The sequence below is a fragment of the Eurosta solidaginis genome, chromosome 1, assembly GCF_040869045.1.
Source record: "Eurosta solidaginis isolate ZX-2024a chromosome 1, ASM4086904v1, whole genome shotgun sequence".
Taxonomy (NCBI): Eukaryota; Metazoa; Arthropoda; class Insecta; order Diptera; family Tephritidae; genus Eurosta; species Eurosta solidaginis.
In genome coordinates this window covers 28,520,360-28,534,101 of record NC_090319.1, presented here as the reverse complement: position 1 = coordinate 28,534,101, position 13,742 = coordinate 28,520,360, and the positions used below count along the sequence as shown (strand labels likewise).

General features: G+C 37.7%; 3 protein-coding genes across 4 annotated transcripts in view; 1 reads left to right on the top strand and 2 right to left on the bottom strand.

Moving 5' to 3' along the window:
- The window catches only part of SdhC (Succinate dehydrogenase, subunit C), a 61,982-nt gene that overhangs the window by 11,129 nt on the left and 37,111 nt on the right, over positions 1 to 13,742 (bottom strand). The gene's annotated exons all lie outside the window — the stretch shown is intronic.
- Positions 4,241 to 5,451, top strand: Tctp (translationally controlled tumor protein). Its single transcript, XM_067783870.1, has one exon. It carries the CDS (start codon positions 4,359 to 4,361, stop codon positions 4,875 to 4,877), a length of 519 nt encoding a protein of 172 aa, XP_067639971.1. The 5' UTR covers positions 4,241 to 4,358; the 3' UTR covers positions 4,878 to 5,451.
- On the bottom strand, positions 7,908 to 8,808 carry RpS25 (ribosomal protein S25). 2 transcript variants are annotated; one of them, XM_067783883.1, is made up of 3 exons: positions 8,697 to 8,808; positions 8,138 to 8,414; positions 7,908 to 8,077 (listed from the first exon to the last, which is right to left on the bottom strand). In XM_067783883.1, exons 1-3 carry the CDS (start codon positions 8,697 to 8,699, stop codon positions 8,004 to 8,006), a joined length of 354 nt encoding a protein of 117 aa, XP_067639984.1. In that variant the 5' UTR covers positions 8,700 to 8,808; the 3' UTR covers positions 7,908 to 8,003. The 2 variants fall into 2 exon arrangements, with proteins under 2 accessions (XP_067639984.1, XP_067639992.1); XM_067783891.1 differs by lacking the exon at positions 8,697 to 8,808 and adding an exon at positions 8,539 to 8,560.

Genomic DNA, 13,742 nt, shown 5'->3' with positions numbered 1-13,742 from the left:
ACACACGGCAGTTTGACACTTCGGTCAGTGTCAAACTAGCGTGGAACCTGCGTGGAACATGAGTTTTGACACTGAACGAAGTGTCAAAATTACCGGGGTTGCTTCGTCGAAAGCGACACAGGGAAGCAAAAAAGGGATCGGAATATCAGATATGGGTTGCTGTGATGGTAAATTTTTTGAACGAATTTAGTAGGAAATTTTAAGTGCACCCATATGGGTCTTTCAGAAAATTATAAAAAAGTCTTCAATTGGGATATCTGAGGACGCGTAGTTATTCCAGTATTAAGAATACAAACACGGGATTTAAGTTTTTCTACCCGTTCAAAAGTTTTCCGCGAAAAACAGTTTGAAACCGAGGTCGACCGCAATAACCCGTCCAAAAAACCGGAAAGAAAAATGAAAAGACGCGTTTTGTCCTGTTATCAATAGTCCAAAGGCGGAAAAGTATTCGAATTATTGGAAGCGAGGCAAAAACGCGTCTATTAATACCTCCCCCGACGGTTTTGGTCGTGTTTTGGCAATCGTTATACCGGTAATAAAGTATCACAATTTGTTAATTAAAATTGTCCAAAACATATGGATTTTATCTATAAGACATTTTATTGTGAACAAGCAAGAACAAGAGAAATTCAGCCCAATTCTAAACGAAAATTCCGTGCGAGTTTTTTCCCTTCTCCCATTCCTGGTTTTCTAAATAAAAATTCCTTGTGAGTTTTTTCACTTCTCCCTTTCCTCCTATTCTGAACAATGTTCGAAAAAGCGGAAACCAGTTATGGGAGCAAAGTAGGTAGTCAGACCAATTCTAAATATTCTCGCGGAATTTTGCTCTCGCGGATTTTTTTATTCCCGCGGAAAAATTCCTCCAATGCTGTTCTCCTAGGGAGAACAATAATTGGGGAATAGGAATTTCGAATTTTCGAAGTCAGCTGTTTTGTCAATTGAAATTTCGTTGCACATTTCTTATTTTGTTTACAAAATTGAAAAGTTTAATTATTGTTGCAAATTTGTTGGAAATTAAGAAATGAAATATAAACAATGCACAGTATTTATTGCATTTCATGTGGTATTCACTGAAATGAGTAATGAATTGATGCCACAGCAACATCAACAGCGGAACATAAGAAGACCGGCGGGATAACACAAATCCGCCGGAGTTGCCTGCATTCATTCTGCAAAGCAATTTTCTGGCGGCCAAGTCGAGTTGAGTTCGCTTTTCGCCATATGCCAAAATCTATTTAAGCCTTCTTAAAAAATCCTTGCGCAATTTCTGGATGGCTGCATCAAATATATAAAGAGCTCTTCCGTTGCTTATGATATATTTTTCGGCTTAAAATAAAGAATATTGTGGTTGTAGTTGTTGTTGTATTAACAGTGAGAATATTGTGGTAGAATATAAATACATCTTTTAGCACAAATTTGTACAAATAAGTGTTCTTTCTTAAAATAACCAATTTCCTTTAACTATTTTGATGCATTCCCTTTAATTCAACAAGTGAAAAAACTCCTATGAAATGGCAGAGAAATCTCCCTCTCCCTCACATTCATAATACCTACTTTTCTCCCATAACCGGTTTCCGCTTTTTCGAACATTGTTCAGAATAGGAGGAAAGGGAGAAGTGAAAAAACTCACAAGGAATTTTTATTTAGAATACGAGGAATGGGAGAAGGGAGAAAACTCGCACGGAATTTTCGTTTAGAATTGGGCTGATTATGAATGTGAGGGAGAGGGAGATTTCTCTGCCATTTCATAGAAGTTTTTTCACTAGTTAAATTAAAGGGAATGCATCAAAATCGTTAAGGGAAATTGGTTATTTTAAGAAAGAACACTTATTTGTACAAATTTGTGCTAAAATATGTATTTACATTCTATCACAATATTCTCACTGTTAATACAACAACAACCACAATATTCTTTATTTAAGTCGAAAAATATATCATAAGCAACGGAAGAGCTCTTCGCATATTTGATGCAGCGATCCAGAAATTGCGCAATGATTTTTTAAGAAGGCTTAAATAGATTTTGGCATATGGCGAAACTCAACTTGACCTGGCTGCCAGAAAATTGCTTTGCAGAATGAATGCAGGCAAGTCCGGCGGATTTGTGTTATCCCGCCGGTCTTCTTCTTATGCTCCTCTGTTGATGGTGCTTGGCACCAATTCATTACTCATTTCAGTGAATACCACATGAAAAGCAATAATGTGCATTGTTTATACCTTATTTCTTAATTTCAAACAAATTGGCAACAATAATTAAACTTTACAATATTTTAAACAAAATAAGAAATGCGCAACGAAATTTCAATTGACAAAACAGCTGACTTCGAAAATTCGAAATTCCTATTCCCCAATTATTCTTCTCCCTAGGAGAAAAGAATTGGAGGAATTTTTCCGCGGGAATAAAAAAATCCGCGAGAACAAAATTCCGCGAGAATATTTAGAGTTGGTCTGATTGTTTATCTTCGTACATGGTTGCTTTTTCCGTACTTCGCCAACTTAAAACAAATTTTATAAAATTATCAAAAAAATTTAAGAAAACATGGAAATTTTTGACACAAACTATATCTCTGGTAAGAATTTAGTATAAATTATTTATTCCAATATTTCAACATTTTTTACGCAGTTTTCTTTGGCAGCTAATACGCTTTTTTTGCACCTATGAAGTACAACAGTGCCAAATCATGCCAAATAGCATCCACAAAAAAACGAACAAGAACAAGCATTTTCATCAGGTGAGCGTGGCTGTGTATGTGCGTTCTGCTACATATCCTACTTGTAGACCTGTACAATGGCCATGAGCGGCAATGTTTATCAAATAGGCAAAAAAGTGAAGCGCCGCTGCCGCTACATGTCGCACCGCTTAGTGTGCACGCACTTTAAAGCTGCAGACATTGGTGCTTTATTGGTAACCGTATCGGTAACCTTATAACAGCTGATTCGACCAACCTTATGGGAATCAATGCAATCGATTATTGGTGCCGCTAAGGTCGTAACCGTATCGTAGCCAACCAATTGGTTTTTTGTTTACCGTCGTAACGATAAACAGCTGATTACGTTAGGGATACGGATACAGCGATACGACATACGGCACCAATGACTCCCGCTTAAAGCTAAGGCCACACTGAGCTGCACTACACTGCGCTGCAAAATATTCTTCGCATGTATTCTAATGGAACAATTCACACCTAGCGGCAGCAGCACTGCGCGACGAGGCCATGAGCGGCAATGTTTATCAAATAGGCAAAAAAGTGAAGCGCCGCTGCCGCTACATGTCGCACCGCTTAGTGTGCACGCACTTTAAAGCTGCAGACATTGGTGCTTTATTGGTAACCGTATCGGTAACCTTATAACAGCTGATTCGACCAACCTTATGAGAATCAATGCAATCGATTATTGGTGCCGCTAATGCGGCAGTTACCCACCGACGTGTGCCGTACGTACGGACGTTTGTCGTACGAAACACGTTGGAGCGACCTCTCAAGCCCGTAGGAATCAATGTGTGCGTCTGTGTACATGTACGTAACATATTTGTGTTTGTATTGTTTACAGATAAGCACTGTTTCCATTGATCATTTTGCATGCAAGCTTATGGAAACATCATTGTTTTTCCAATTTAATTTTTGATGTTGTAAAAGGCTGGAATTAATATTAAATAAATATAAATAGATTACATATTTATAATCTGCACTTTTACGAAATTATTTCGAATTATTTTCACAATTTTTCAAACTTTAATTAAATGTTTTTGCATAAAACTGCAAACGGTGAAAAATTAGCGCAAAATCGTTTACTAGGCAACTCTGTCTAGTGAGAGAGCGATCAGCTGACACGTTCTTACGGAAAAAATCAAAATTGTTTTGATTTCTACGTTCCGGGCTACGTACGTACGGGCGTTGCACGTCGGTGAGTTTTCGTTTACATTGCACACTCATAAGATAGGTCGTGTCAGCTGACACGTTTTTGGTACGTACGTTCGTGAGTAACTGCCGCATAAGGTCGTAACCGTATCGTAGCCAACCAATTGGTTTTTGGTTTACCGTCGTAACGATAAACAGCTGATTACGTTAGGGAGACGACTACAGCGATACGACATACGGCACCAATGACTCCCGCTTAACGCAGAATTCGATGAAATCCGGTCATTATGGAAACGATTTGCTAAAAATACATACCTGCATTTTTGGCATACATTCTATTACTTTTTTTTTTGACATTTTCGTTTGGTAGCACTGCTTGCCTGTCCTTTCCTTTTGTTGTTTGCTGTGGACGTGAGCGCGTGGCTCGGTGTGACTAATTTTTGTGAAAAAGTCGAGGTCTCGAATTTTCCTAGTTAACCGAAATACAATAAAACTATTGTAAACATGAAGATCTACAAGGATATTATCACCGGCGATGAAATGTTTGCCGATACATATAAAATGAAATTAGTAGATGAAGTGATTTATGAAGTTTATGGTAAACTAGTTACCCGTTCTCACGGTGAAATTAACATCGACGGCTTCAACCCATCAGCGGAAGAAGCTGATGAGGGCACCGATTCAGCCACGGAATCTGGCGTTGATGTTGTCTTAAATCATCGTTTACAGGAATGCTTTGCATTTGGCGACAAAAAATCGTTCACACTCTACCTCAAAGACTACATGAAAAAGGTGCTGGCTAAGTTGGAGGAAAATGCTCCAGATCAAGTAGATGTATTCAAAACTAACATGAACAAAGTAATGAAGGAAATACTTGGCCGCTTTAAAGATCTACAATTTTACACGGGCGAATCTATGGACTGCGATGGTATGGTAGCAATGTGCGAATATCGCGAAATCGATGGTACAAGCACACCAGTGCTCATGTTCTTCAAGCACGGTCTCGAGGAAGAGAAGTGCTAAAAATGCAAACGTAGTAATCATACATATTAAAAACACCACATCATATACGATTAAATATATTTTTTTGTTTGTTTAGTAAATACTGTTTAGTTACAATTGAATCATAAGAGATTGTTTAGATCAGAAAATCAAGTTAACGATTGTAATGTTTCTATAAAATGCTACCGTATATTTCGTCTATCTTTGAATATGTACTACAAATTTTACAGTTGTAATACTCTTTATGAAAAAAAGCTATTATGTATTTAATTTGTTATTCGAAATATTTGTACACTTCTCACAACGTGTAAAATGCTGTTTGCATATTACTTCTCCAAATGTGAGCGTATACGACACAGTAATGAAAGAACAAATGCAGCATACATATATACTCGAGTAATTTTAATATGAATTATTTGGTTTTTTAACTAATTTGTTTAAGTAAGAAAAATCGCAAAGAAAAAAGCATATTGTATAAATCGAAATAACTGCTCTGTCGAAAATATATACATATACACTTAAACTAAAACAGTACCACGCAAGATAAAACGATATAAACAAATTAAAGAAAAGCCATAAAACAACCAACCAACAAGGTGCGTTATAATTACTTGAGTTGTGTGTTTGCACATAACCTCAAAAAAATAATTAGGTCGTTGGCAAAAAAATCTTGGTCTTATATGCAGTCGTTACATTCACGTCATCGGTGCAACTCGAAACAAAATGGCGTAAGTTGAAAAAGGTAATAAATGTGTACATACATGCATATTATGGATTAGCGAATTTCAGCCAACTGGCATCGATATAATCTTCGTCGCAAATTTCGGAAGGTCATTGTCTTGCAATAAAATTAGGCGTAGCAGCCAGCAGACGTCTTAGGTATGTATGTGCAGATGTAGATTACTGCTGTTGTTTCTGTATAAATATACATTTGTAGGTATATAAATATGTGCTATCATGCGCATTAATCAATAAACACATCTGTTGCTTACAGCGGTATCTGCACCCAACACCTCCCGCGTACATGCACGCAAAAGTTATCACTTGTATTATCGACAATTGTATATGAGATAAGCTTTTACATACATTTATACAAAATGTTTTATATTATTGTATCATATTAATCTCGCTCAAAAGGCTTTGCCATTTTTTGACCTGGGTTGCGTCGCAATACATTTTCAAGCGGTGATTCGTCTCACTTTCATGCATAAATATAGTTGTTGTTGTAGTGTTTACACTGAAATGGTAGCCCTTGGTCGGGAAAAATCCCGAGTCGCTCCGTAGAACCAGCTGCATTGTGGCATTGGGAAGCGCTAAATATGGTCAGAGCCCAATGTGAAATGATAGGATTTAAAGCGAGTATTTCAGTGTCTAAGGCCCACTTGCAAGTTATTTTCTAAACTCACAGCTAATTTTAAAAATTTGTAAAAAAATGTATGAGTTTAACTCCTCAGATCAGGTTAACTCTGGGTTAAAAGAATAATTTGTCGTCCTGCAAGTGAACCTTGGGCAAAGCCGCCAATGTAACACTGCATTTTTGTTATATAACACCAAAAGTTCCCTGAAAGCTTAGGGTGAATGAACGGACTTCGTGGAACGCTTTGTTTAACTTGAAAACACGGGATGCTTAAATTTTTTTAAGAGTGCTACCTGAGAGACTATTCCTGCTGAAACCAAAACACAGCAGCAGGCAACGTATGGTGCAGCTGCGTCTCTCCCCAGTGTCCAATCTGCGCCGTCAACCTTCTCAATACAGTCTGTAACTCCTCCCCCGAGTCACGTCCGGCGAAACCTACTATGAACGCCTGTTGAAGGTGCTGGCCTCTTATGCATTTTATATGCGTGTTGCAAATGAGTATGGGCAAAGATAATAGAAATAATAAAGGGCATCGGTTCGTACTTTTTGCAATACATTTGTAATGTCCCATTTGCGGGTAATTTATTGCTTTCACACATTTTTATGGGTTATTTTTGTTTGTTTTAAGCGATTGTATTAATTAAGCAATTCATCCTCTTTCCAACAATCATAATATGTGTTAATATAAATTTCTTAAAAATGTGTACAAGGTAATTTTGTAATACCCGCCAAGTTGGTACATTACAAATAAATATCGAAGTGACGCCACTTTTTATTTCTATTCTCTTTTGTATGGATGTGTTCGAGATTCAGTTGATGCAGCAGTGTTACTTTTTATGACAGAGCGTCGCGTTCTTTGACAAAGTTTGGATAGCTGTTGATAAAATATTGATCTTACTAGCAAATCAAATGCACCATAAATTTTAACTGCATTATAGCAGCACATTTAGTATAAGCGTAGTTGGAGAGAGCATTCAATTTTAAGTGGATTAAACTTTTTATCATTACACTACACGGTCCATCCATATACATATATAATACTCTTATATTGCGTTAATGCACTACCCTCTACTCTGATTATAAGTAACATACTATCCATTATGTATCTCTTTAGCAATACTGCTGCAATTATTGGGCGGCTCAAACACCCTAGCATAGCATGCTGGTGTTACTAAGTAGCGGGTCTATATACGGATAATGACAGTCAATACTGACAACACTTCGCAGAGGACGGCAGTGAATCTAACTCAATTTCGAAATGGGTTTAGTGAAGTGGTGTCCGTGCTTCAACCATTTCAATTATTATGCGAAGCCAGAGCCTTAATAGTCTAGCCCTGATGAAGGTACTAGTTTTCCAAAAATTTCGTGAAGAACTCGGCCATGCTGAACTTTTTAAGTCATCGCACCTGTTTCATCTGTGCATTACTTCGAACAATAATTATGCCGATTTTCTTCACCGTAGTTGCCAAGCCCCATACCTTTTTGGTAAACAAGTCGAACAATTCGTTTCTGCATGATCGGGCTGGAACAGTGATGCCAACGAATGTGTTAACATAGCGCAACACACAAAGTATTGCCTAATGCTACTGCAACAAATGCTCTGGCCTGAAAATGTTCTGATCGACAGCTGTGTTCGGTAGTTATTGACGCAACCCAAAATCGCGTAGACAAGTCAAACGAAGAAATGTTTCAAATACGGTATTAAATGATAGAAATTATTTTATTCTTCCACAAAGTCATTTCATACAGTTTCCATGTACATACAATCACCGCCCTAAATGGTAAAATATTTACGCATCATCTCCCTTCGTAGCACGCGTATATATCACCTGTGAATGGTGCTGAACGACTTGTCTAATGAGACCTAAAATTTTGGATACTATTTTAATAAATCTTTCATTTTATCAACAAAAATACATTTTACCTTTGTCACGTAATTCAACCAGCGCTCTCTTTGCGAGTGAACCACGAATCTTCAAACGTTCCGATACCACCGAAGGTGTGATAAGTTTGTATTGTGGAACTTCCTTGTACAACTTTTCATAGGTAGCTTTGTCGAATAAAATTTGATTGTTTAACTTATCCCTAACTTTGCCTTTTGACCATTTCTTCTTCTTGGCTTTGCCTCCGCCGCTTCCTTCTTTCTTCTTCTGCGTCTTTTGTGGCTGTTTAGCCGATGACTTAGCGTCCTTCTTTGGTGGCTGTAAATATAATAATAGCAAAATTGGTATTCGATATCAAATGGATATAAACTTATATCTAATCTAGAAAAGCCTTGATTCTTTTTATTTGGAACAAAACGAGTTTATGCGGCGAAATGTGTACCATTTGGATTTTAAAATGATATACTAAATGATGCGTTCATATAAAATCAACCACTAATAATAATTTACTTATTGTTAGGCCATTTTTGGAAAGTGCACTTTGAAGTAAATTTAACAGAACCAAGACGTTTTGCCAGAAAATAATAGCAAACGACTCACCATCGTGAGAAACCAAAAGCAAAAAGATGGAGGCCGGAAACTAGCAGTACTACCACAACACTGACAGCAGGTATTCACAGTAGACTGTTAGATAAACACAGAGTTGTTAAAATGGGCGCACACTCAACACAATTATTTTGATATGTTGAAAATATTTTTCCGTCAGTTGGAGGTGCATTCTAATTGTGAAAAACTGAAAAATGTGCACTTATTGAAAACTCTTTTGCACACAAAATTTGCACTTTAACAGCCCTATTATGAACTCATACGATACACGATAAACGCTTGCAATCTGTTATACAGTATTATGAAATAAATTCTAACCTGTGAAACCCGATCGTTACCGTTTATCGTGGTATACCCATACGCTAACTATTTGTATTTGTATTTGTATTTTATTAAATTTTTTCCTAACACAACAATTTGACAAAATTATTTTATAGTGCTAGTCAGAACAGTGACAGAACAAAGGCGAAAATTCAAAAAATGTTTCAATAACTTAGATAAACAATAAATAATTTGTAAAATAAGACTTAATGGTTACAATAAATTTTAAAGAGCTTAGCCTAGGGACACAGAACAGAAATAAGAATAAAGGGGACATTGCAAGGGTAGGTAGTACAGTAATAATACAGTAATAATATTATTTGAGGAAATAGGAGGTGGCAAGGTAGAAGATCAGTAAAGAGAGTCAGTTGAAGAAGGAGAGGTGAGTCAATTAAAGAACAAGATTAGGGAGTTCCAAAGACGGATCGAAGTAACGAAGAATTGGCGTTCAGAAATTAGCATACAGTGTTTAACATGTGCAAGAACCATTGTCCTCGTAGAATGAAGAAATTAAAGCCTTCGATATAGGTAATAAGGCTCCTTCGTGTAGATTATCTTATGCAAGGTAATAAGTGTTCTAAACTTTAAAAGGTTGTCAAAAGAAATGTCTAGCAACTTTGCAGAATAACAGGAATCGTGATCAAGTCTATTCAGCCCGTAAACGTATCTAGCAATGTTATTGTAGGCAACATTGAGCTTCTTTTTACTCACAGCATCACAGTTAGAAAAAATTTCACAGCCGTAGAGGAGCGTAGGTATTAAGTACGCTTTGGATAAAAGTATTCGAATATGTAGCGGAGTGAAATACTGTGTCAACGACAGTGTACGGAGCATACCGTACACTTTTCCTACGGTTCTCAAGATATGGTCTCTCCAGGACAATGTTTTGTTAAAAACTATGCCAAGATTTCTTGCCGTGTCAACATATTCTATAACAGAATTTTCAAACATAATATTGTTTAATCCATTTGTAGCTAGCAGCTTTCTACGGATAACAATGCACTTCGACTTTCTAGAATTTAGACATAAACCATTCATGGAAGGCCATACACCTATTTGACTAAGGTCTTGATTCAAGTTACTTATACATAAACTCATACAATCGACAGGACAGCACGTATACAATTGAACATCGTCAGCATAGATGTGGACGCCACAATACTTAAGAACACGAGGCAGGTCATCAATGTACAATACAAACAACAAAGGACCAAGGATTTACCCTTGGGGTACACCACGCGAAACGTCCAACAAGTTTGACTTTCTATTATCTACACATACTGCCTGCGTTCTGCCGTCTAGATAAGATCTGATTAGGTTGGTTGCATGGCTGGAAAAATTAAACATGTTTTCCAGCTTTTTACATAGTAGGGTATGGTCAACAGAGTCAAAGGCTTTAGAATGGTCAAGAAGAGTTAGGAAAGCCGTAAAGTTATCATCTATGCGCTCCCGTATATCTTCTACCACAGAAATAAGTGCCGTAGTACAGCTCTTTTTTGGTCTGAAACCGGACTGATGGTCCGTTAAAAGTTTATTTACATGCACATATATGGCGATCTGCACATGTATGATGCGCTCAACGACCTTCGAAAGAAAAGGCAGTATGGCTATCGGCCTGTACTTTTTGTTTTGTTTGGGAATGGGGATAACTTTAACAGCTTTCCAACATTTTGGAAAGACGGAGGTGGTTAGGATAGAGTTTATTAAATAGGTTATATGGGGCAGGATTACGGGTAGAATAATTTTCACAAATTTTGCACATATTCCGTCTAAGCCTATAGAGGTGGACTTCACAGAAAGTATGGCTTTCACAACATCACAGTCATCGACACGAACAAACTCGAGGAGACTAGCATCAACATTTACACGATCACCGTAGTTGTACATTAGCAGCCGAGGGAGGTAACTTTAGAAAACTATCATTGATATCGTTAACATCTACATCAGGGGGGACAGAGAGATCGGCCTTGGATTTGCCAATTCCAATTTTCTTGATCCTATTCCAAGTTTCTTTTGAATTTAAAGTGGTGCTGAACTTATTTTCGTAGAAATGTACTTTAGCCGATCTTATGGCTTTATTGGCAGTGACTCGTGCAGCTTTGAAGCGCATGTGCATTTCCACAGTTCTGTATCTTTTCCACCGGGAATAAGCTAGATTACGCAAGTGAATAGATGCATAATATTGGCGTCAAACCATGGATTGCTATTGTGTTTCGTCACCTTAAGTTTCGTAGTAACGAGGTCGTCGAAGAGCTTATTTATACTGTCTTGAAGGATTTAGTTTGCCCATCCACCGATGCCATCGTTCGAATCAATCTCCAGTCGACAGACTCCACTGCTTCAGCAAGTACACTATAATTTATACTTTTAAAGTCACGATATGTAAACGAGCTCGGTGTAAACAACGTTTGAAAGTTGTAAGTAATGAATAGGAGGTCGTGTTTAGAAAAACTGGTAGCTGATCGTAAAGAAGTACTTTCTCTGAGTCGTTTACAAAGAAGAGGTCTAGCAGCGAGGAACTAGTGTTGGTAAAATGTGTTGGTATGGTAATGTTAGCCGAGAAGAGTCCCAGAGATTCCATACTTAGCTTAAGACTTGAATCTGTGAGCAGGTTGCTATTGAAGTCACCAGCTAGGACTATATTTTCGTAACTTAAGAGTAGAGGTTGCAGAAAATCAGTAAAGTCAGAAAAATTTACTTGGTGATTAGGTCTGTATGCACAGCCGACAAGGAGCTTATCACCCTTTGATGAAAAAACATCAACGAACACAAATTCTACAGAATGACCGGTACAAGAACTACAACGTAATTTACAGGACAAACTACTTTTAACATATATAGCGACACCACCACCATGACCACTTCTGTCAGCTCTGAAAAGTCGATAGCCATTTAGTTTCACTATCTCATCGTTATGGCGTGAAGAAAACCAGGTCTCGGAGATGCAGATAATATCTATATCGGAGGTCTCGCAAAGATATCTTAACTCATCAAGTTTTCTATAGAGGCTTTGCGCGTTGATATGTATGATATTTATACCTTTCGCACGCCGGCTAAGTATGCACAGCAACGTTCGAGAGCAGTCTTTGAAACTTGTGGACTTATAATAATTTAGCACCAGATATATAAAAAGGTTTGGCAATAAGCTTTGCACTGCTTTTGGTTAAATGCAATTTGCTATGGGAAATGAAGGTGAAAGAGGAAAAGTGACAGAAAGGAAAGAAATGACTTATACGTAATATACTTATTACACTAAATACGTGGAAGCCCGTTCTGTGCATTAGTAGATCGATTAATGGATTCGTCTCGAAAGGAGCTACCATCATCTGGGCTTGAATTCTCAAGGTCCTTGAGTGACTCCAAGCTAGGGATTTTTTCGGGGTTATCGTTGGCTTTACGGTTTATGTGAACTATGCCTCTGATTGTGAAGATAGCGGCTACTTTTTTCATTCTTTTAAGGCGGATCGCTGCCTTGAATATTTCATAATTCCGTTTCGTCAGCGATGCATTTACGTAAAATGGAGCTTCGGAATTTATACCCACATCTACTAGACGGAGCCCTCGTTTACTTTTATTTTCAGGGTCCGGACGCCTGAAGCTCTAAATTGTTTTTAGGAGGGTATTTCTATCGGATGGAGACTTGAACCTTATGACGATGGTTGGATCAGTGACACTGTCGCGTAATTTCCGAGACCGAAAGATGTTGTTTATGGGGGGTGGCTGCAAGTTCAATGTGAAACACGAATGGTGGAAAATGTTTTGGAGATTTTCCCCTTCCTCAGCTGGGATACCATGAACCCGGACGTCGCAAGCAGCTACTTGGTTTTCTCTTTCGCTCTCTTGTGTGGTTAGCTTTACCTTTAGGGCGGATATTTCATCCTCCAGATGCCCAATGCGCACGAGTGCTGTCTCCAGACGAGAAACTTCTTCCTCGAGATGTCCTAAACGATCAAATACAGCGTCCAGACGAGATACTTTATCGTTCAGCTCATTTAAATCCTGCTTTAAGCCCACAAATTTGTCCTCTAACTTTAAGCTTTCAAATTTGTCTTCTATCTTTTTACAGACAAACTCAATAAGTCTTTTTTCAGAGTCTGGAATTTGTTTCGCTATAAACTCGTTATTTTTAAGGATGTGCTGATCAATGCTTCGGATGAGGCTCGGGGAGGATTCACTGATGCGAGGAGCTTTGATAACTTCCATCTCATCATATGTTTAATTTTCTACGCTAATTATCGTTGGTAAATTTTTGCACGATAATGGAGCTATTACCTATATGACACTACTTTATTTTCGTGTATTTTTTCTTGTATCTTATCTTCAATTTTTTGTCGCACTCCCTCCTAATACGGCTGCAGTACTGGTGTAAGTGAGTAAACTGTATTTGAAAAAAACTAACGAAATACAAGGAAAATATACAATCTAGTTCATTAAAAACAAAGAGCCAGTTTGTTGGGTTTTTTTGACATTTTTGTTTTTAGTTTGAAAATTTCGAAAAAGGTGTCAAAAAACGTGCATTAGACTCGATAACAATAATCCGAAACTGGAAAATAAAAATTTTATCTCTATCCGGAGATAATTGCAGTTGAAGTTGGCGCTTTTCATGTGGTTGTTGTAATTTGTACCCACAAAAAAAATTGTGAACGCAGAAGGACATCACCGTGGCGGTAGCCATGGTTATACCACACACCCGGACTTGGCACGGCGTAGCCCAGGGTT